The following is a 20,725-nucleotide window of genomic DNA, read 5'->3' on the forward strand; positions in this document are numbered from 1 at the left end:
TAAAGCCAACTAGAAAGAAAGCCAATTCAAGCTGCCGATCTCCAGAAAGATCCAGGAGTCAGAGGCTCCAGGTAGGGTTGGAAAGAAGAGGATGGTTGGATGACTTTGTAAGACGTGTTTAGACATCACAAAAAAATTTTTTGTATGGTGATGGATGTTAACTCGACTTATGGTGGTGGTCATTTTGTAAGATCTCCAGGTAGTGAATCATCATATTGTATGCCTAAAGCTGATATGATGTTATGTCAATTATAGCTCAATAAAAAAGTGCTCAGAACCTTAGATCCCTTCCCCACCACTGTACAGCCTCCTCTAATCCAGTTAAAAAATAAAATGATGATGTTTACCCAGGGAAGTGGCTGAAACAGCCAGGCTCTGTATTTGGGGACGTCAGGTCCACAGAAGGGTCAGGATATGGTACCATACTGCCAACAGGGAAACTAAACAAATGTCTGAATGTCTAAATCTTAGTAAAATCCTCAACCATCTCCTTCATGGCTCCTAAGAGCATGGTTGCCAGGCTTATTAAGCCCTTAAGATCTAGCTTGGGGTCTTTCCAGAAAGCTGGCAGGCTAACGAAAACAGTCTACAGATTAGGGGTGATCCTCAACCAAGTGACCTGGTCTCCCCCACCTGAAAATTCTACAGTGAATCCACCACTCGACAGCCATGCCTGTGTACAGAGAGCCTTCAATAGGCATTTTAATGTTTCACTCTTAAATATAATCAATAATCACCAAGGACACCTGCAGAAAGCCTTGAAATACAGATAATAATAAATAAGGAAAAGGAATCTATGGGAAACAAATAAGCAAGAAGTAGAAGAAAACTGAAAATAAATAAAATCCTTAGAAACTTGAGAGTAAAACATTGCACCCATGAACCATGAACATAAGGCTATTAAAGAGAGCATGTTCGGGCGCCTGGGTGGCTCAGTTGGTTAAGCGACTGCCTTCAGCTCAGGTCACATGATCCTGGAGTCCTGGGATCGAGTCCCGCATCGGGCTCCCTGTTCAGCAGGGAGTCTGCTTCTCCCTCTGACCCTCCCCCCTCTCATGCTCTCTCTATCTCATTCTCTCTCTCAAATAAATAAATAAAATCTTTAAAAAAAAATTAAAAAAAAAGAGAGCATGTTCAGAGAAGAGGACCAGCTCCTAGAAATTAAAAATACAACAGTTGAAATAAAAGATTCAACAGAAGATAAAAGATCACTCAGAAAGTAAAACAAAAAACAACAAAGGGATGGTAAATAGAGAAATACCAAGAGAATTGGAGAAATGGTCTATCTGAACAATAGAAGTTCCAGAAAGGGAGACCAGAGCCAACAGCAGTGGAACAACTTCCAAAAAATGAATGTAACAGCATCTTTCAAAAACAGGAACATGAGTTTTCAGATTAAAGAGGCTTGCTGAATTGAGGCCAAACACAACAAATGGTAAAAACGGAAGTAATTTACACCAAAGCATAACCTCATGAAATGTCATAACACCTGTAATGAAGAGAAGATTCAAAACAGTTTTGGGGAAAAGTCGGAAGAGGGAAGACTGACATCCACCCTGGAAGCAAGGACACGATATATGACTGCCTTCAAAATTCTGAGGGAAGGGGACTTCCAGCTGTAGAATGGAGTTCTACACCAGTCAAATCGTCAGTTGAAAGTGAGGATAATTTTAAGATTATCAGTATCCAAAAAATTTACCCCTGTCTTATCTACTACTGCAAAACAAATCATCCAAATTTAAGTGGCTTAACATATTACACATGTATAGTCTCCTACTTTCTGTGAGTCAGGAATTTGAGAATGGCTGAGCTGGGTGGTACTGGTGGGGGGGGTTCCCATGAAGGGACCGTGAAGGTGTCAGGTACACCACAGTCATCTGAGACTTGACTGGAGCTCACTCATAGGGTTGTTGTTTCTCACCACGAAGGACTGCCCGTGACATGGCAACTGGTTGTCCTCAGAAAGAATGATCAGAGAAAGAGAGAGATAGAGGAAGAGGAAGACAAACAAGAAGGAGGAGGAGGGGAGGGAAAGGGGGAGAGGAATGAAAGAAGGGGAGGGGAGGGCAAGCCAGTCACTAGAATAGAAGCCACAGTGTCTGGTATCCCCTCTAACGTCCCAAGTGGCATACCGTCACTTTTGCCATAGTCTATTGGTCGCGTAGACCAATCCCAATACAATGTGGGAGGGGACCAGGAGATGGGGATTACTGGGGGTTGTCTTAGAGGCTGGCTACCACATGCCTTTCTCAAGAAGCTCCTGGAGGAACTGCTCCACTAAAATGAAGAAGCAATCCAGACACAGAGTAGGGGAGAAGGAACAGAGAACTAACACTGGAAAGCAAGAAAGAAAAGCCTCAGGATGATGGTGAAGAGAAGTCCCGACATGGGAGACAGGCGGCTGACATCCAGGACAATCAGTCCAGACTGAGCAGAAGGACCAAGAGATCCAGGAAGGATGCCTCCAAGCCAAAAATAAAACCAACAGGCCAAACACCTTGAGGGAAGACTTTCAGTTCGGCCAGAATTTGAGGATGAGTTATGGATAGTTACATAGAAAAGTGAGCAAGATTTTTCATCTCTCTTTAAAAAAAAAAAAAAAAAAAAAAAGAGGTAATCATTAACTCCATGGAAAACATAGGCTCTACAAGAAAGAAGAGACCGGCAGAGAATAGTGCTTGGGTCAGCTTTAAGTAATGTTTACATAGTTATAACAATGCAAACACTGACCACTGATTTGACCAAAAGGATTGTAACTATACCAAGAGGGAAGGGGGCCGGAGGGAAATGCATTGTTTAATGGTGACTTGGGGATCTTTCCTCGGAGGAAGTCAAAAGAATCGAAAACAGGAAAATCAAGAAACAGAAGGGTGAACATGTCATTTGTAAACATGGAGGTAAAAAGTAGGGAAAAAAGCCAAAAAGGAATGAAAGCGGTCACCCTCCGGCAGTGTATGAGAAATGGAAAAGGATGGAGCAGCGATCTGTTATTCTACTTTAGAAGCTTACTCCTACCACTTGACTTGTTGACCACGTACGTATCGGACTTGACAAAAATTAAATTTAAAATAAAAAGATGTTACTGGCTGAACAAATCCTTCTATCAGCTGGAACCAAAGATCAGCCTATTTTGTCAGCCTATCTTTTACTCCCTGGACCTCAAATTATAGGCAGTGATATCATTTTGGAAGAATTTAGCCAGGATGAGTAACTCCAGCCCACTAGGCAGCCTCTGTCTGCTCAGGGCTCCAGCGCTGCCCCCCAATCCACTATAGAAATGCATCACATGCTCGTTAAGTCATGCACCACTAATTACTTTTTGATGGACTGCCAGCATCGTGGCAACATGCCAAGAACGGAGACAAAGACGGTTTTCGCCTCTCTCCTGTGTGGGATATAAGGGACCGTGAAAAAAATACCTGATTTCCAAAAGGTCCACAGAGGCACCTCAAATGCAATTCTTGCCCCCCATGCTTCTTGAGCACTTGCTAAGGAGCGAGGGCCTGAGGTGGGCATTGCTGAGCTTCCTCACCATGAGAGGACACGATCAGAAGTCTGATCACAGAGCTTGGGAAACAATCTTTCTCCCCTTTCCTCTGACTGGCTCTTTTTGTTTATTGAATGAATGGGTGGACGGAGGGATGAATGAGTGAATGAAAATGTGTATCTCTGTAGGAGGTGCACGTGCAGGTGTAATCTTCGGAAGCATGATCACGTGGCCAGTGCCAATCACATCAGAGCTGAACGCCAAAGTGAGGATTGGCTATTCCCGAACAGTCTGACGATCTAACAGCGCTGAGAGGTGCTCCTCTTGGAAAACGAAAGACACACTCAGTATCACCACTGCCAAGCCATTTTTGGAACTCTTCTTTGAAAATTCACTTTGGAGTCCAAAGCACAATGTTTAGAACAGACCCGCTGGTGCCAAATCATCATTTTTTTTTTAGGGATGGTCTGATATTTGGAACCAGCAGTATTTTGATAAGTAACTTAAAATTTGTGTACACCGTGTATACATAGAAGAGTTGTATAGAAAAAACATTTCTGAAGTTCTGTTTAAGTGAATCCACGATTGAAAGCACCCTAAAGTGAGTCGTTCTGTAGCATCCTCTGGTGAGGTCAAGTCCTATCTCCTCTGTCACCAGCTCGGTCTGCCTGGGCTCGGGCCCCACCGTGGGCTTGCCCACCTCTACCGGGAGCGAAGACCCCTCCTAAGCCCTGACTCCGATTACTCAAAAGGGTCCCATGTTCCAGCAGGCTAGAAACAAAACCCAGGAATTGTCACGCTTCGTACCCTCTAATAAAAAGGTCTTGCCAGGGAAAAAGATTGAGTGTCTAAAGTGGCACTGAGAAATTAGTTTTTGGCGGCAGCCACAGGGACAATCTGTCAGAGAAGAGAGCTGGCTACAGAAGGTGAGCGGGGTGGGAGAGGGAGGAGGGGGAGGTGGGGAAGGAGGACGGGGCAGAAGCAGCCACTGGCGGCTATGGGGGTGACGGGGGGGGGACACACGCTGTCTCGTGGGGACATGGAAACCCCCGGTCCCCCATCTCTAGCCCAGCCATCTGCTCTGCTCTGACAGGCAGGCAGGCAGGCAGGCACCATGAAGCTTGGGGACTGGCAGCGGGACCAGCAAACAAAACCAACAGGCTGCCTCCCCCACACAAGGGAGAAGCCCTCAGTCAACTCTCGCTTTCGGAAATGGCCAAGGCTCATCGCTGGGGCTTCACCTGGCTCAACGAAGCCCCTCCTGCCCTTGCAGCTGAGACCCCTGTCAGTGCCCACGAGCCTGGGGAGAGGAAGGACAATCCGTCCTCTTTGCCTTGCAGAAACTTTTGCGCTGCTCAATGACAGCCTCACCTGGGGCTTCAGCACGCAGCCCAAGAACAGGCATGAAGCTCCCCGAGACAGCTCTTCAAGATCCTTTTCCAAATCCATTCATTCGGCTGTAAAAATTCCCCGGGCACAACCTGCATTGGTCCTCAATGCCTCCTCATCTCAGCCCAGCCAAGGCAGCAAGAAGCTGTGGCTGCCTCACTCCCAGCCAGGCCACCCTGATCTGGCACAGGGGCCACGGAGAGAGGAGATTTTCCTCGTCAGTGATGCCGGAGGGGACACACCGAACGACGACGGGTCCAGGCTCTGCAGTCATTTTGATTCTATCCGGGCTTCATCCCTTCCCCGGATTGGAGGAGGGTGCAGAGGGAAGGAGGGGGGTGTGAGAAAAGTGGAGAGGTGGGCTTTGGGGCCCCATCCTGCAAGGCCTGGTGCCCAAGTGCACAGAGGCCCGATGGGGCGGTGAGTTCTGTGCGCTCACCCCACCCTGAGGCCAGCCGAGGAACTGCAGCCTTTCTGGAAAAAGGATTTAAATCTATTACCTGCAGTTACTGGATTAATTCCGCAGTTACTGGATTAACTCCGGGCGGCTCTTGCTTCTTGGGGAACAGAGGCCCTTGGGCAACAGAAATTTCTGACCTTAGAAGAGAGAGCTACTGCTTTGCCGTCAGAGATGCTAGGAGTGAAGACCCCGCTGCCAACATCAGGCCAGATCTCCACTCGGAGAGCCTCTCCTATGGACCTGTGCCTCCCCCAAATCCTGTTGAAGTGTAAATATTCTATGCCCCATTAAGGAAGAACTATCATTTTAGCCACTAGAGCAGGGAGAAAAGGACAAGGAGAATGTCCAGGGCTGGCAGGAGTTATCGTGCAGAAAGGACCCGGTGGGATTCCTCGGCAAGATCCCTGGCTGCTCACAGGTGCACAGACCTTGCTAAAGAACATGCCAGAAAGAAGAGTGTGATTCAGTGCGGTGATTCTAGCACTGTGGCCAGGATGAAATCTGGCTCTGATCTTCCCTGCTCTTAATAAAAATGAAACCACTGAGACCCATTTGCTGGTTCTGACCCATTTGCTGGTTCTGGCCCATTTGTGAAATCGCTGCCCACCTCTCATAGCTGCAGAATACCCATTCCTACACGAGACAGTGCATCTGCAACGGACACTCGCCAAGGGGAACTGAGGTGCTCCCCCCATCTCACCCCGACATCTCACCATGGGACGAGAGCTTTTGCCACCCGACAGGGTGTTTCCTCATGACAGGGACAGCTGTGATCCCATCTGCCGTCAGAGCTGAAGCTCCCAGGCCCGAGCCTACACAAACCCTGCCCAGTGCTTCCTCTAGCCACGGAGCAGGGTTCCTGGGCTTAGGGGGTGGGTTGTGAGTCCACAGTGGCTCTGGAATAAAGAGACCGAGTGGGATGTTGTCTGACCCGGGACAGACTTTTCACCCCCCCCGCCCCCCCATCCAAAGTTCCTCTACCTGTGAAATGAGAAGGTGGTATTATCCGTGGTGCTCAGCTCTAGCTGACATTAAAATCATCTAGGGAGCTTTGAAAAACTATCTGGGCCCATCCCAGCTCCATTAAAGCAAAATTGCTTAGGATGGAGCCAGGGCATCTTTAGTTTATAAAACTCCCCAGGTGATCCTGGTGTGCAGCCTGGTTATAAAGTCCTGAGCTAGGTGCTCTTCGAGGGCCAATGGGCTTCTGTGAGTCTATAAATCCAACCCTAAAGGCAGCTCCCCTTTGCCAGGAAAGGGCTGCCCCAGGAGCAGGCTAATCGGGCACTTCGGCATGGGGAGCCAGGTCATGCACCAGACAGCACCAGATACCCGTTGTTACCTGGCTCTGTACGGAACAGGGAGGAAAAACGGGTCCTTGGAGGACTGGATGGTTGTCGGGGCCTCAGAGAACTTGGAAGAACTCACCAACACACATCGTGAGATTGTTGGCAGTCGGTGGGGGAGAGGTGGGGGGAGGGGTTATAGTGAAAGGAAAAGAGCTTAAAACAATCAAGGCTATTGATGGGGGAAGGAGAAGTCCCTCCCCCACCTTAATCAGCCTCTGAGAGCGACTACAGGTGGGAAGGAGCCCCTTCTCCAACACATTTGGCTCTGCATAACCATGCCTCAGCACTTGGGAAGGCAGAGTGGTTAAGCTCTGTCACTTGGTAGCTGTGTGGCCTCGGGCAGGTTACTTAACCTCTCTGAACCTTGGTTGCTACATTCACCAATGGGGATAGTAATAATGGTGATGTGCTTCATAGGGTTGCAGTGAGGATAAATGAGTAAATAACAAAGTGTCTAGTACGGTGCCTGGCACACAGTGAACACTTAATTAGTGCTGAAAATTATTCACAGGCAAAGTTCCCATGGCTAAATAAATCGAGGAAACACGGAGTTTGAGATAGATAGCCTCCTTCACTGCAAGCTTCTCAAAAATAACAATATTAATAATAATGATGGTATGCACCTCAAAAATTGGGAGGATTACGTGAGATAAAGAATGCACGAGACCCTCAGCCCCCACCCCCATGCACATAATGGGTACTTAAGAAATGTTACTTATGAGTATCATTAATAAAGCACGGTGGATCTTTAAGAGAAGGAGGAGCATCTTCCAGACTTGTGCTCTTTTTCTTTTTTTTTTTTTTTTAAAGATTTTATTTATTTATTTGACAGAGAGAGACACAGCGAGAGAGGGAACACAAGCAGGGGGAGTGGGAGAGGGAGAGGCAGGCTTCCCACGGAACAGGAAGCCCGATGCGGGACTCGATCCCAGGACCCCGGGATCATGACCTGAGCCGAAGGCAGACGCTTAACGACTGAGCCACCCAGGCGCCCCCTGTGCTCTTTTTCTACAGAGCATCTTGCCGAATCAGTGCTCCAGGAAACATTCTGGAAAAAAAAAAAAAAAATCACAGAACAGGGTGGCCACACGTCTTCCAACCCTGTTGCCAAGGGATTGAAAAAGAGGAGCCCGGCCAGGGTGCAAGCAGCAGGGATTTGGTCATCGGAAGTAATGTCCTGCTGGAAGGGAGGAGCTGGGGATCGTCTCCTCCAGCTCCCACACACCATGTGCGGTGGGGTGCCTGGGGAAGGGGCACGTGTCTGTGACCCAGAAGAGCTGATTCGACTCGACTCTGCCACTCTCTAGCCTGGTGAGCCCGACAAGTCACGGTGCTTCTTGGAGCCTCGGATCTTTCCCTGTATCAACATGGGAGGTGGGGGCGCGTGGGTGGCTCAGTCGGTTAAGCGGCTGCCTTCGGCTCAGGTCATGATCCTAGAGTCCGAGGATCGAGTCCCGCATCGGGCTCCCTGCTTGGCGGGGAGTCTGCTTCTCCCTCTGACCCTCCCCCCTCTCATGTGCGCTCTCTCTCTCTCTCTCTCTCAAATAAATAAATAAAATCTTAAAAAAAAAAAAAAAACATGGGAGGTGGGCTATAAACTTGAGAATTCCTCAACTCCCTTCTGGGTCCAGGATTCTGTTTCTGTGCATTTCTGTCAAAATGGAGGAGGCATGAGAAAAGGGAATAATGTCTAACCCGTGGTGTCTTCTACCCATGGTCCCTGATGCTACATTTATTTACAGTGGTTTCCACCGAGGTTCTGTTGCCTGCTCACTCACTCTGCCACTGTATTCCGTATGGATTGAGGATGTGAATAGAGAGAAAGGGTGAAGTGTCGAGCCAAACTGCACCTGTCAAGGGGTGGGAGAGAGAGAAACGAAGACTGGTCCTCAAGTTAACCCCTTCTGTATCTGAAGAGACCATGAAACCCGCTCTGCCAAATGGCCAGATTTTTAAAAGAAATCTGGTGACCATATTCCATATTTTCCAAACTAAATGTCAGGACCACAATGTCGGAAAGGATTTTTTGTGGCACCCGGTAGAAGATGCAGTCTTAGCAACAGGATGTGGAAGCTGACATAGCAATTTTGGGGGGAAATGCAGTTGGTTTAGGGTTGACAAGGGACAGAACAGCTGAAAACAGGAATGTCCCTCCAGGTAGTCAGGGTAATATGATCATCACACCCAGGAACCTTCTCTTCCTCTATACATCAGTATGTTCTCCACAACAGGAGTGTTGATCTTTCCACAGAAATAGAAATGGCAAACTTCATCCTCATCATTCCCACGGAGATCATAAAAACCATACTGGATGCTTGGATTGGCATCCACCACTCCCAACCAGGTCCAACGCTTCTATCTCCTACTTCTCCTCCAGGCTTCATTGAGAGACTTCCGTCCATTAGACTGATTGCAGAGGACTAATTTCCCCCATTTAACTTACTAAGCCGCTAAGAAACATCAATGACGTACTTGGGATTTGCATCCACGACCGTGTTCCTCGACTGTGAACTTCTCACCAAAACAGCGAACGGAGCAGCATCTCCCCAGGTTACAGGCTGAGCACCCGCCTGGCCCTTTGTCGTGCTTCTGTTCTTGATTTCCTGTTGTCTATTGTCTCTCTGATAAGTCCTGACAGAGGGAAGGGTATTATTTAAAAAGATATCAAACAAGCCAGCTCCGGGGTTATCTCCTCCCCACTCGCTCGGTTTTCCTGGCTCAAGGTTCTGTTACTTAGTTACTAACTGAGCTGCAGAGAAGTAGAGGCAGCCCCAGCTGGGGCGGTGCAGACTTCATTCAGCAGATGGGGAGGGGGGGAGTCAAAAGAATGGCCATTAGGAGTCAAACAGGGACCCGGAGCCTCAGGGTGGCTGCTGAATACAGGCGGCAGCAAAGCCAAACAGGCATTCAAAGCGGGGAGGGGGAGGCGTCCATTATCTAGACAAAATCAACAATCATTCTTGATTACACGTTTTCTGCTGTCAAGGTCAATGCTATTCAGTCCCCATTCACCCTGCCCCACAGAAGAGACAGGTGCACCTGAGATAGATCGGGCCAGTATTTTTTCCAGGACCCAACCTGACTTAGGCAAGGAGAGGAGACGTCACTAGAAAAGGACTGGAAGGGGCATTTCACTGGTCCATCTCCAAGATAAAGAACACTGTTGGAGGAGGTAGGTCACCGGGAGGATGTGACTGCCTGTTGACCAGAAAGCTGGCCTCGGGCAACTGGAGGCCCATTACCCTCCTTCCCTGTCCTTGGAATGTACATTCCACACATTGTTCCCATACTAGGAGCCACTTCCAAGATGCAGCCTTGAGAGAACAACGTATCATTGAGACCATCTGGCCTTTAAAGCCTCTATATAAACGTCTAAGAGTTTTGCCATGGGTGCAGAGATGTACTCATCTTACAGTACCTAAGACAAGCCTCCTAAGTAAATTCTGTTGCTTCCTAAAACTGCCACCTACCAATCTGGAGCGGCCTGCCTATTTCTTCAGTTTCTCTTTGTTCTCCGTGTACAGGGACCAGTTTCAGATGTCACCCAGGGAACTCTGAGGTTGCAAACCAGCAAGCACACGGAGGGGTGCCCATGAACCACCCAAGCAGCCTTGAAGGAAGATGATCTTGATCTTTTGGAAGCAGTTTGCTTTTGCTGGTATCATACTTATACTAAAATAGAAATAAAAACAAACCAAGCATCGTCCCATCAGGGTCACTTTGTCAGGGCGGTGGGGGGGCGGTGCAGATCGGGAAATCGAAGGCCAGTGGTTCATTTCTTGTGCAGGTTACAAAACTGTGCTTACTTTAAACAAACAAAAAAAGACATGTTCAAGACTTTTGAAAAGATAATATCACAAGGAAAGACATCTGAGAGTGGAGTGGGCACTTTATGGGTCTTCCTTTTCCTAGAAACCAGTTGAGTCACTGGTTTTAAACTGGAGATGACAAAAGGTATTGCAGCAGTAACTGTGTGCCCTGAGCATGTGGAGTTCTGAGCCCAGTTCCACTCTGCCCTCCTGGTACTCTCACCACCCCATCTCTCCCAGCCGCTCGTGAGCAGGGGCACCCCCCTCGAGTGAGCGACCTGCCCCAGCCTCTCTACCCTACACAGAGGAGTCTAAGGAGAAGCTGGCTCCCAGATGGCTTGGAACAAGAGGCAACCACTGGCTCAAATTCTGTCTAGCTCCTCAGCTCCAGGATGAGGGATGCAAGCCCCATCATAACCAACATCTCAGAAAGAGACAAATCCAATGAAAGGCCCTGATCCCCACCCCCAGCAGTGGGTACCCCAAGACACAGAGTAACCTAGAGAGAAACCTGCAGCTGACTCCTACCTTCCCTGGTGGTTTCTTTCCCAGGTCACTCACCCATCTCTAGGGCTCACCCTACCTGCTAAACAGCCCCTGGACTTTAACTTTTAACTGGGGAATTTGGAAGTCAGATAATAGGATGGACAGTCCAAGGCAGCTCAGCCTATAGAGAAAACTGGAATTGCTGTTTGCTTTCCATTCCCCATCTTCTAAAACTGGACCCAGGATGGTGAGTGTGTGCATGTTACTTGGAGGAGGATGAGGAAGGAGAGGCTGCAGGATTATGACTTATTAATCTATTGGAACAGAGGCTGAATCATCACAGTAAAAAATGAAATCGCTTTAACTGGGGCGATTCAGCTCCCACTTCCTGCGTGTCCCCTTTGCTCGCACACAGCACGTAGCAAGGGGAGCCGAGCTGAGTCGCACCAGCAGGTGCCCACCAATAGGCTTACAAAGCCGGGCGACTGGCTGTATGGCCGGGGCACCTCTGAGCACGGACAGCTGGGAGAGGGCAGGAGTCGCTGCTCTGCTGAGCCTCTGGCTGCTCCCTGAACCGAATTCTGGAACCCATGTGTGGCTTCGCTCACTGGGTGGGTGGGTGGGGAGGGGTGCGGGCCACTGCGAGAAGTGCTTTGCCCCAGACCCATTTCCTCCCTTCTCTGCCCCAGCCCTGCGTCCTGGGACGACCAATAGTAGACACAGCTTTGCCAGCTCCTTTGGCGGAGGAGATGGCAGGGGTCCCGGCGCGAGTCTGGGTCCCCCGGGGCCGCCACCCCAGCTGCCTGGAATACGCTGGGTGAAACACAACCGATTCTGTGAAAGCGGTAAGAGGGAAAGCAGCGCGTGTCCCTGCCACGAGCGTGAGTGTCGGGGCGGCCGAGATCGCTGACCCTGCACGCCCCCGCAGCCCCCCGCGGATTCTCCACGCGGCTCAGCCCGGTCCTCCTACCGACCGGCGGGCGGAGCGAGGCTGCTGTGACGTAACCCGGGGGGGGGGCGTGGGGAAATGTGCCGAGGGGCCGGGGCTCCGCGGGGCCAGTCCCGGCGACGCAGCCACCCGCGCGCGCGCGCGCTCGCTCGGCCACCCGCGCCCCGAACCCCAGTCCGCGCTCGGCGCCGGGGGTCTGCGGGCCCTTCGGGCTCCCGGCGGCGCGAGGGGCGGGCGGGAGCCGGCAGCGCAGGACGCCGAGCGCCAGGTGCCGGTCAAGCTGCGGCGCGCCTGGGCGCCCGGCTGGGTTGGGGACAGTCGCTGGGTGCCAGCGAGCGGAGCTAGCGGATTGCAGCGGAAAAGCAAAGGTGAGGCGTGTGGGAGTGTGTATGTGTGTGTGTGTGTGCGCGCGTGTGTGTGAGAGAGAAAGAGAGACGCACTTGAGCACCCACCCGGCCGCATCTGCGCTGCATGGTGGTGCGCGCCTCGGGGTGCCCGAGAGGAGGCACGGTGTGTGGTTCTCAGCCCTGTGCCTTTTGCGGGGTGATTTTCGTGGCAATGAACGACAGCGGCTGTCCCGGCGTGAGTGGGGGCTGTGGGTGGCGTGTGCAGGAACGGACGTGCCCGCACCACCGCAGGCTGGTGTGCGTGGTATGCGCCCTTGTCCAGTCCTCGTCCCCCAGCCGACTCGTCCAGGTGGTAGCTGCGACAGGGACAACTTCTCTCCCAGCCACCTGCAAAAGAGCCTCCACGCGAGGAGAGCGAGACAGCTGGGGCGGGGAGGGGGGGTGTCCCTGCTGGGGCCTTCTGCGGGCGGGTGTGCATCCGGAGAGCCGAGGCTGTGAGGGGCAGGCAGCGGAGCAGAGAAAAGGGAGCGCTTCTCTGTTCCTCCTTTCCCCGCCTGGGAGACGGATGCCTAAAGGTCTAGAGTCCGCTCCCCCAGCGCCCAGAAGGAGAGGACAGTTTGCCTATCTTAGGAAAGACTGAATCCCTGAGTGGCCCGTGCCCCCGAGGGGCTGGCCAAGTCCCCAGGCAGCTGTCCCCTGCTCCCAACCGTCCCTGATGTCTCGACACCCCCCCCCCGCGTTTAGAAACTGGGGCGCTGACCGTCTTTAACCTCCCCCATTGTCCTCCTGGAAATAGGGAATTCTTTAGGAAACCGTTGGATCTGAGAGCTAAGTGATGAGGATTTTCTGTGCCAGTCTGGGGAACTGAATGAGTCTCACCTCTCCCCCATGCCCTTTGCCAGCGCTGCTTGGGCTTTCCTTAGGTGCTCTAGCGCCGCGGTGGCTCGCACCTGGCTATTGTCTCTCTGGCAGGTGGGGCTCAGTTCTGGCGGCCTGAGACCTACTCGGTTTAGCAGGCCACTGGAAAAGTGGCGGCGGGGAAGGAATGGGGGTGGCGGAGGGATGCGGGGGTGGAATGCTGGAGAGAAAGGAAAAGCTAAAGTCGAACAGGATTTAGCAGGGTTCCTGATGCCCAGTCCCCATCCCCACGCTCAATTCTTCAGCTCTGGGAAAAGGAAGGGATGCTCCAGACCATTCTCACCCTCCTCTCCAACACAGCCCAGACTCAGTCTCAGAGAAAACCAACAACCAGCCATTTCCAGGGTCTGTATCTCTTAGGCTTGAAAAATACAGCAAGCAGAAAACCAAACTTCCTTGTGCGTTTAACCAAACCACAATCCAAGAAATATTGATAGCCTGGCATTGGGCTCCACTTTCACTGGGACCCAAATGAAGCAGAAGTCACCCGGAGACCTCAGGCAGCAGGCTTCATTGTTAATGAAATCAGAGTCACTGTGATTTAAACGTATTTCTTCCTTGGAGGAGCCTCCCCACTCTGGACTGGCTTTCCAGCTTACCTCCTCCGCCACCTTCACTGAGCTCTGCACGCTCTCTATTGCTGCTTCTCAGCCTGTTTAGAAAAACATTGACCCCATGCAATTCCATGCCACCGACTGAGACTCCAGCCAAAAAGGCAGAGTTAGGGCTGGAGGTCAGCATTTGACTCTCCCTCACCCACCTGCACCATCATCATCCCTATCCCAAAGCTCTAGAGCTTCTGCCACCCAGGGTACTTCAGACTCACGCAGATATTGGAGTGTGACCTTGCATGTTACATAGACGGGACCCTGGAAATGCTAGTGATTAATGTGCACTCCAGTGCAGGCGGCCTCAATGGGATTCTGGGTCTGTAGAATTAAAGTACTGATAAGACAGCTAGAAAAATAGTGGGAACAACCCAAATTAATCCAGGGATACCAAAAATGGTTTCTTCGCCCCTTTTCTTTTTGATAGCTGCCAGTTTATGCTTTTTACCCAATGCAGACATTAAATCCTGGGTCCCCAAAGTACTTAGCAGAAAGGTCAGCCACAAAGCCCAGACCCCACTTTACAGACGGTTGTCTGGTAGGGAAATTAGCACAGAGAGGGTAAACAGTGCGCCTGGCAGTGCAGAATGAATCAGAGGCAAAGGTGGGCAAGGGTCCTCGAGTACTTGTTGCTGGCGAAGTCCCCCCTAGCTAATTAGCAGTCTCTCCAAGCATAAAGGAGCAATCTCTAACCTTCACTCGGGCACCGGGGAAAGTGCCCTGGCTCAGGAGAAATGTGTCCGCCAAGTGAATTATTCCCACCGTGTGCTGAGTACACTACCTCTTTACCATCTTCTCTCTTTCTGGAACGACCTCTTTCCTGCCCTCCCTGCTTCACTCTTCATATATTCAAGACCCAGCCCAAACACTCCTCTTATGAAGCCTCCTTGGAATCCTCCAGGAAAGGAGGGCATCCTTAAGCCCTGTGTTCATTTCTCCACGGATTTCACACCCTAGATGAGCTGGCTTCCTCTGCCTGTCTCCCCTCCTAAATGGTCACCTCCTAGAGGGCACCAGCCACGTCTCCTTCATGCCTGTATCCCTGGTGTGCAGAACAAAGAAGCCCCCCAGCACTGGTTTTTGCATGACCGTAGATAAATCATTTACTTATGTGATGAGCTATTGTTTTAGATCTTAAGCCAAGCCAGTAGTGTTACAATTACTTTCCCAGCATGATGGTAAAACAGGAGTCAGCTGTTTTAAACCAAAGCCCAATTCTCAGTCACTCGTTTTTCCAGCCCACTGAGCAGCAGATAGGATGCTGTGAAAAATGCAGAAGGGTCGGGTGTCCTGTGTTTAAATCTCAGCTCCACCAGTTATATACAGGGGATGGAAGCAAATTACTTAAACTCCCTAAGCCTCGGTTTCTCATCTGTAAAATGGAGATGGTTATCCCACATCATAGGACGGTTGGGAAGATCAAGGGGATAATGAGCGTGAATGAGCTACGGTCGTGGTTGGAATTCACTTCTGTGCATGAGTCTGCCTCCCTCACGCCTGGTTCCTGTTTTCCTCCTTCATCAGGGGGATCCCAGGCAAATCCTCTGGAGTGTTAGAAGATGAGCATCCTGGAGCAGCATCCCCCTGAGAGACTCTCTGAGGCATGTGGAGGTCAAGCACTGGGTATTGGAGAAACAAAAACAGAAGAAACAAAATAAACTAAATCATGCATTTTAAATATAAAAGCAAGCTAGATCTTTATTTTTAATATTTAAGACCATAAATTTGTTCATTCTGTGGGCAGCTTTCAGTAGATTACAGATAAATGAGATGGCAGAGGAGAAAAGGGGGAAATATGAGATTTGCTTAGTCCTGATCATGAGCCCTGCACAATGCTAGGCGCTTCCACATATATATTTCATCCCTTAACCTTCCGGATGCTGCCATTTTAACCAATGAGAGTCAGAGTGGTTAAGTGCCTGGCACGAGGTCACATGGGCTTCCTGGTGGAACCCTGGCTTGTTTTACCTCTAAAGTCTGGGATTTTTCCACTCTGGGGCTTTCAGAATGGAAAGACTCGGAAGCAGTCAGCAGGTCAGCGGAGATGTCCTCACGGGGAGCAGGCCAGGAATTCTGGTGTCAGATCCCTCTGAGTCAGGGGCTGGACCAGTCAACTTCTTAGGAATCAAAGTATGGGTTTTGTTGGTTTTTTTTTTTTCTTTTTTTCCAGCCACAGCCATCTCCCACATGTGCGTCACCAAAGATGACAAGATAAACTATGATGACTTAACCCAAACCTTTCCCCCCATTGGAAAAACAACTCAAACAGTCTGCACACTGATGAGAATGAGCTGAAGGCTCTAACACTGAGGTTGCAAGATAACACACTTTTCAACTGAAGAGTCTGTCTGAGAGGGTAAACCAGAAACATGGAAGGCTGGTGAGCGCTTAAGTAGCCTCTGACTGATAGGCCCATCTTCCTTTTCTCCTTGCAGATGTCACAGTGGATCCTTGGCCTCCAGGACACATCAAGGTGAGAATAAGATCTCTGGCTGGCTGGAACTAACCTAAGAGGGTAAGGCAGCCATGGATATGGAGTATGAGCTACTCAATGAGAGCCGCACTTGGCTTTCCCCTCCCTTTGACCTTGATGGCTCTGTGGTGGCGGCCAACAGCTCAAACCAGACAGAGCCATACTATGATCTGACCAGCAATGCAGTCCTCACATTCATCTATTTTGTGGTCTGCATCATTGGATTGTGTGGCAACACACTTGTCATTTATGTCATCCTCCGCTATGCCAAGATGAAGACCATCACCAACATTTACATCCTCAACCTGGCCATTGCAGATGAGCTCTTCATGCTGGGTCTGCCCTTCCTGGCCATGCAGGTGGCTCTGGTCCACTGGCCCTTTGGCAAGGCCATTTGCCGGGTGGTCATGACTGTGGATGGCATCAATCAGTTCACCAGCATTTTCTGCTTGACAGTCATGAGCATCGATCGATACCTGGCTGTGGTCCACCCCATCAAGTCTGCCAAGTGGAGGAGACCCCGAACGGCCAAGATGGTCAATGTGGCCGTATGGGGAGTCTCCCTGCTGGTCATCTTGCCTATCATGATATATGCTGGGCTTCGGAGCAACCAGTGGGGGAGAAGCAGCTGTACCATCAACTGGCCAGGTGAATCTGGGGCATGGTACACAGGGTTCATTATCTACACCTTCATCTTGGGGTTCCTGGTGCCCCTCACCATCATTTGTCTTTGCTACCTGTTCATTATCATCAAGGTGAAGTCCTCTGGAATCCGTGTGGGTTCCTCCAAGAGGAAAAAGTCTGAGAAGAAGGTCACACGGATGGTGTCCATAGTGGTTGCTGTGTTCATTTTCTGCTGGCTTCCCTTCTACATCTTCAATGTCTCCTCCGTCTCTGTGGCCATCAGTCCCACCCCAGCCCTTAAAGGCATGTTTGACTTTGTGGTGGTCCTCACCTACGCTAACAGCTGCGCCAACCCTATCCTGTATGCCTTCTTGTCTGACAACTTCAAGAAGAGCTTCCAGAATGTCCTCTGCTTGGTCAAGGTGAGCGGCACAGATGACGGGGAACGGAGTGACAGTAAGCAGGACAAATCCCGGCTGAATGAGACCACGGAGACCCAGAGGACCCTCCTCAATGGAGACCTCCAGACCAGTATCTGAACTGCCTGACAAATAAATAAATAACACACCAAGCTCTGCCAAGCAGCATGTGCTCCCTGCCCCCACCCCCTTCCTTCCTCCCACCCATCACACCTGCCTTCTAGAATAGGGAATTGCTCAGCATGAGTCCAATCAGAGAACAGAGCTTGAGTCGGCTTGTCTGAGTGAATGATAACGTATTAAATTGATTACACCATCCCCCCTTCCCTTAAAGTGAACATTTAAATGCAGGCAGACAATTCCAAGTCAGGAGAAAAAGAGATCATGCTTGGGTATGATCTGTAGAAATGGTGAAGCTCAACAAAAATAGAAAAAGTATATCTGTGTGTTTAAAACCTAATATGTAACCTTGTGGTCTTACATTTATATTTATTCTACTCCTCTCTAGCCCCTGTATAGTCATTACCTATGTTTCCAGTGTTCAAAAGTACACGAGTAGCAAATTGAAGTGTGACTAGTACAGGTGGACGTTTTTTACGGTATGGTACCTGCAGAAATGGACTTGCCATAAAGCCAATAAAGTTTAAGCTTCAGGGATCTCTCATGCTTGGGCAGTATTTTCACATGATCACATGCTTTTGAAAAAAAATTATAAAAGTAAGATATTTTTGTATTCTTTTTCTTAAAGAGGTCTCCTTAAAGCTTCTAGTCTCTCAAACCCACCTCTGTCCCTGGGTATTGGCCTTACTAATTTCAGGCAAGGTAGATCAAAGGAAGAAGGGAGAGGGAGAAGATAGTTGAGGACCCAGAACATAAATTCGTATGTTTTCTTTTCTTGGATATAATCAAAGAATTACTCATTTCCTCAAAACGACATAAATGGTTGGGCCATTGATTACTGTATTTATCAAAACAAAGCCTGCTTTGTTATAAGATCGCATTTTTTTCCTCCTTAATTTGCTTTAGTCTTTCTTAGGGAGCCATGGAAGGGGAGAGTGGACGAAATCACCAACACAAAAGGCAAAAGAAAAAAAAAAAAAGGACCACAATTGTCATGGGGAAAGCATTTTATTTTTTTCCCCACCGTGAAAATAAATGAGTAAGAATAAAGCAAAAATATGCCTTTATGAGAAACCATGAGATTCTTTTTTAAAAAAAATGCCAGGGACGCCTGGGTGGCTCAGTTGGTTAAGTGTCTGCCTTCGGCTTGGGTCATGATCCCGGGGTCCTGGGATCGAGTCCCATGTCGGGCTCCTTGCTCCGCGGGGAGCCTGCCTCTCCCTCTGCCTCTGCGGCTCCCCCTGCTTGTGCTCTCTCTTTCTGACAAACAAATAAATAAATAAAATATTAAAAAAAAAAAAATGCCAGATATGGCTTCCTAATGAAAGAAACTGGAAATATAGTTCAATGACTCCTCCATGGTTTTTTTTTTTTTTTTTTTTAAGGAGTTGATACAAAGCTAGGCACTAAAAAATTCACAGTGTACTAAAGACCTGAGGACCCTGTTCCTAACACGTGAGCACGTGCACCAGCCCGGCAATAAGTAGCATGTAGCAGGTGCACGAGGAGGAGTGTTGGAGGGAGTCCCGTCCCTCACAGGTATGCCTGTACCACCTTCCTTGCCCAGTAGACACATTAAACATCCACCTTTAATGCCACTGACTCTCTGAGCTATTCCTCAAGCACGGTTATAATAGACAGACACTTCACACCGTCAGTGACACTTTTCTGTTCCTGAAATGGTAGATGAGCTCACCTACACACAATAAGATAAGAGATGATGCCCATTTCACCGATCACCAGGGTCTGAAGAAATATACACTTGGGTGTTTGTGAGGATGCCATCATCTCTGGGTTCCTATGGAAGCCTCACTCTTAGTGTCTCACATATAGATTTGACTGTAAAAATGAGTTTTCCTCTTCCGGCTCCCCGAGGAAGGGCTGTTTGACACAATGACTAAGAACTCCACCTGTGGCGCCCGCTGTTAATGGGCTGCCTTCATTCTGTCTATATTATTCACACCACCTCGTTCCCAAAAGTACTTACTGAGGCCTAGAAAAATGTGTTCGGTAATATTATGATAGATAAGTAAATCCATGCAAAAATTAAAAGAGGTACAATTACAAAGTGAGACTCTAAGGAAAGCTGTGACCCAAAAGTGCCCGCAGTAAAATCTCCCACTGTTACTAAAAGGAAAAGTCAGCTACAAGTTCGCTCAGGACTTCCTAGCAGCCACAACTGATAGAAGGTGACCACGCCCCCTCCTCCTCCCCCGCCCATTAAAAAGCCCAAGCAAAGATTTGGAAGGAAATGCTTTAAACCCAACGTTACCATTACTAATAATATGAAATGTTCCCGGGTCTTTGAATAAAGGCTGATTTTTTTACTTAGGAAAGTGATTCCAAGGGACCAAGAACGGATGGACATAATTTCAGGGAAGACAGACTGACTGTGTAGCACTCAGGCCCCTGCCATCAGACGCTGCCTCCTCCAAGGAGGCCACGGCCCACAGCAGCCATCTGGTCTTCATGCAACATGCCTATCCAGGTGGGCGGTCGGTGCTCATCAGTACGATGATTGTTCTAAGGGGCCTTGAAGACTGAAGCTATAATTCTGTCCATATCAGCCGGCAGGTTGCTACTCTCTGAAAAGGAGTTCTCCACTTTTTTGAAATATCTCGTTCAAGGATAACTGGCTCTCTGGTGGTTCTCGTTCTTCCAAAAGAGGGAATGAACGTTTTGATTCCAATGGTAACACAATTTTAATTCCGAAATGTAAGCTGAACCTCCACTCAACATTTAATTATGAACATAAATCTGCTGGATGCTGGGTGAGAACAAAAAGTAAGGCCACTCCATTGATTTGAGGGCAGCTGGTCATTTGGATTATGCAAGCTACTCTTTAACCCACCCATTAGCATGGGTGGTTAAGAACTGGTTGCACCTAAGTGGGTCTGGCGAGAGAGGTATCAGGAGAGAGAATGTGACACTGTGGCCTGTGTTGAATGGTGTTAGTCTGTGTTTCAGTAACACAGAGAGCTGAATATGGAACGTGGAGTTGGATCTTTGGTGGAGTTTATGCCATAGCTTGGGACAGTCTAGGCAGACAAGGAGAGGGACACTGCATCTCCTTCTTCTGTTTCTGGAAGAAGAAAGAGGAGGAGGAAGAGGAGGAGGAAACATTATTCTTCATTAGTGTGGCTGCTAGGAAGTCCTAGGGGAACTTGCAGCCAACCTCTCATGAAGTAAGAGTGTGGGATTTTACTGCATGCACTGTGGGCTCACAGCTTTTCCTATAGTCTCATTTTAAAACTATACCTCTTTTTATTTCTGCATGGATTTATTTA

General features: G+C 49.3%; 2 protein-coding genes across 9 annotated transcripts in view; one reads left to right on the top strand and one right to left on the bottom strand.

The window, feature by feature from the left end:
• The window catches only part of SLC39A11 (solute carrier family 39 member 11), a 403,594-nt gene that overhangs the window by 364,500 nt on the left and 18,369 nt on the right, over window positions 1-20,725 (bottom strand). The window contains exons 1-2 of one of the 8 annotated variants that reach the window (XM_064583527.1): window positions 10,156-10,302; window positions 9,158-9,316 (exon numbers count right to left, since the gene is read on the bottom strand). The exons of 6 other annotated variants lie outside the window; for them this stretch is intronic. In XM_064583527.1, the coding sequence (XP_064439597.1) occupies window positions 9,158-9,170 (13 nt within the window). In that variant the 5' untranslated portion in view covers window positions 9,171-9,316; window positions 10,156-10,302. Of the gene's footprint in view, window positions 1-9,157; window positions 9,317-10,155; window positions 10,303-20,725 lie in introns of those variants that run through there. One more of the 8 variants, XM_064583526.1, reaches the window with a different exon arrangement.
• Window positions 12,023-18,512, top strand: SSTR2 (somatostatin receptor 2). The gene is made up of 2 exons (XM_045888552.3): window positions 12,023-12,297; window positions 16,238-18,512. Exon 2 carries the CDS (start codon window positions 16,329-16,331, stop codon window positions 17,436-17,438), a length of 1,110 nt encoding a protein of 369 aa, XP_045744508.1. The 5' UTR covers window positions 12,023-12,297; window positions 16,238-16,328; the 3' UTR covers window positions 17,439-18,512.

This window comes from Mirounga angustirostris, unplaced genomic scaffold (assembly GCF_029215605.1).
Source record: "Mirounga angustirostris isolate CCGP_5_RB_7025 unplaced genomic scaffold, mMirAng1.0.hap1 SCAF_17, whole genome shotgun sequence".
NCBI lineage: Eukaryota > Metazoa > Chordata > Mammalia > Carnivora > Phocidae > Mirounga > Mirounga angustirostris.